General features: G+C 45.1%; 1 protein-coding gene across 1 annotated transcript in view; it reads right to left on the bottom strand.

Annotated features, from left to right (window-relative positions):
* Positions 1-1,199: 1,199 nt before the first annotated feature.
* The window catches only part of cnksr2a (connector enhancer of kinase suppressor of Ras 2a), a gene marked incomplete at both ends in the record, with an annotated part of 53,607 nt that continues 52,954 nt past the window's right edge, over positions 1,200-1,852 (bottom strand). Inside the window, one exon of the mRNA XM_080547841.1 lies at positions 1,200-1,403. Within this exon, the coding sequence (XP_080403967.1) occupies positions 1,200-1,403 (204 nt within the window). The remainder of the gene's footprint in view (positions 1,404-1,852) is intronic.

The following is a 1,852-nucleotide window of genomic DNA, read 5'->3' on the forward strand; positions in this document are numbered from 1 at the left end:
TATGAGCATTTCTATCACTCACATTTCTACAGTATGTGCCATGCGGTATGCAGCAGCAACAACGGCCTCCTCTCCTGGTCCTGCAGAGAGGCACTGTGTGTGCAGACATTAGCCCCTCGCCTGGGGCTAACACATCTGACTCTGTCTCTTAGTACAGTGGGGGAAATAAGTATTGAACACATCAACATTTTGTCTGGATTGTTTGAGTTAACACCAAAGTCTGGTGCCGATTTCACTTGAATATAGGCTCATTGGAAATACATTTACTGGACAAAATATCGATATGTTCAATACTTATTTCCCCCACTGTAGGTGTGTTAGTGCTGGCCAGGAACTAAAGCCGGCACATAAGTAAATATACAAGCAAATATACTGAGTAGAGATACATGTTCAGACCTGCTTGCAACACACAACAGTGTATATTATCATACACAGCATATACTAGATATCAGGCTAGATATGGTGTATATTACACTATAAGAGTGGATATTGTAGAATCGTATAATAAGAGTGGATATGAGACACTGTACAACGGGCTGGAACACAACCATTCAGTCAGTATAAATATGGCACATAAATTAAGCAAGAGATATATTATAGAGATATAAATATGACAGATCAGAAAGAGGCTGTTCTGTAACCCCATTGGAGGAGGCGGTTCCATCAGTTGTGTCCAATCAGGTCGAAGCCCAGCAGAGAAGCTGTGTGCACAGTACACACGTTGATAGTAGACAGATGGTTGACAGTACTGAAGTCTACAATCTGTTTAATGAATTCCTGGGAGAGTGGTTCTAACAGAATGAGATGACTCTGAGCTGTGGAGAATAACGAACGCATTTCGGAAAGATATCCACCTTCATCTCTTCGTTTCACTCGCGATTCAAACATGGCGGCCGTTGTTTTAACGACAGTGTCGATGTTCGTCCCTTGTGGCGATCGGCTCATAACGTGAGCACGCAGTTCGCTGATTGGCTGAGATACGACTGGGTCACATGACTGGATCACATGACTCGTATCTGAATAAGACGCTCTGGGAAATGATGCCTTGTGACTTTCCAAACTTCATGGGAAACTGAAGCCAGATATTTTCAGATATTAAACTTCAGAATGGGTTAAACTCACTTTCTGGGATTGCCCGTGAAACTGGAGAGTGTGTTGGGTTGTCTGTGTATGTGTGTGTGTGTGTGTGTGTGTGTGTATCAGACATGAGTCTCGATGTAGGAGTGCGTGTGAGAGAGCGAGGGGGTGTGGGGGAGGGTGGGGGCGGGCTCTGATTCGGGCGTGGTGATTGGCTCCTGAGAGAACAGCTCCTGATAAGCTGTCTTCCACTCCTGGAACTCTGCCGACGTGAGCTGAGGATTGGCCAACAGCCTGTCAATCAGAGCTAGCTCCCCCTCTCTGTCCTAGAGAGACGCAGAAACACATGAGGGAGGGAGGGAGGGGGGGGCGGGTCACTCTCTACTCCACTTTCAAAACACACGCGACACACACACACATGACACAGTCTGATCATTCGGTCCGCATGTCGGCAACCAATCAAAATGTTCTGACTTTTCTTTTGAAACACGGAACTACGTTTCAACGTTGTCGAGAATCACGACACAAACTCGCTAGTCAAGCCAAAATACTGCAACAACGCAATGGATTGGGTGAGTAATCGCCACTGCTACCTAGTTAACTAGAACACTACTTTACATTGTTACCTTGTTAACTAGAACACTACTTTACATTGTCAGCAGGCTCACAAAACAAGCTGTGTTAGTTGACTAGCGATGTGTCGTTGATTTTCAACAGCGCGGAAATGTATTCAAAAGTTTTTCCGAAAGAAAAGTCTGATCATCTCATCGGATCC

The sequence above is a fragment of the Nansenia antarctica genome (assembly GCF_963989245.1).
Source record: "Nansenia antarctica genome assembly, chromosome: 17".
Classification (NCBI taxonomy): domain Eukaryota; kingdom Metazoa; phylum Chordata; class Actinopteri; order Argentiniformes; family Microstomatidae; genus Nansenia; species Nansenia antarctica.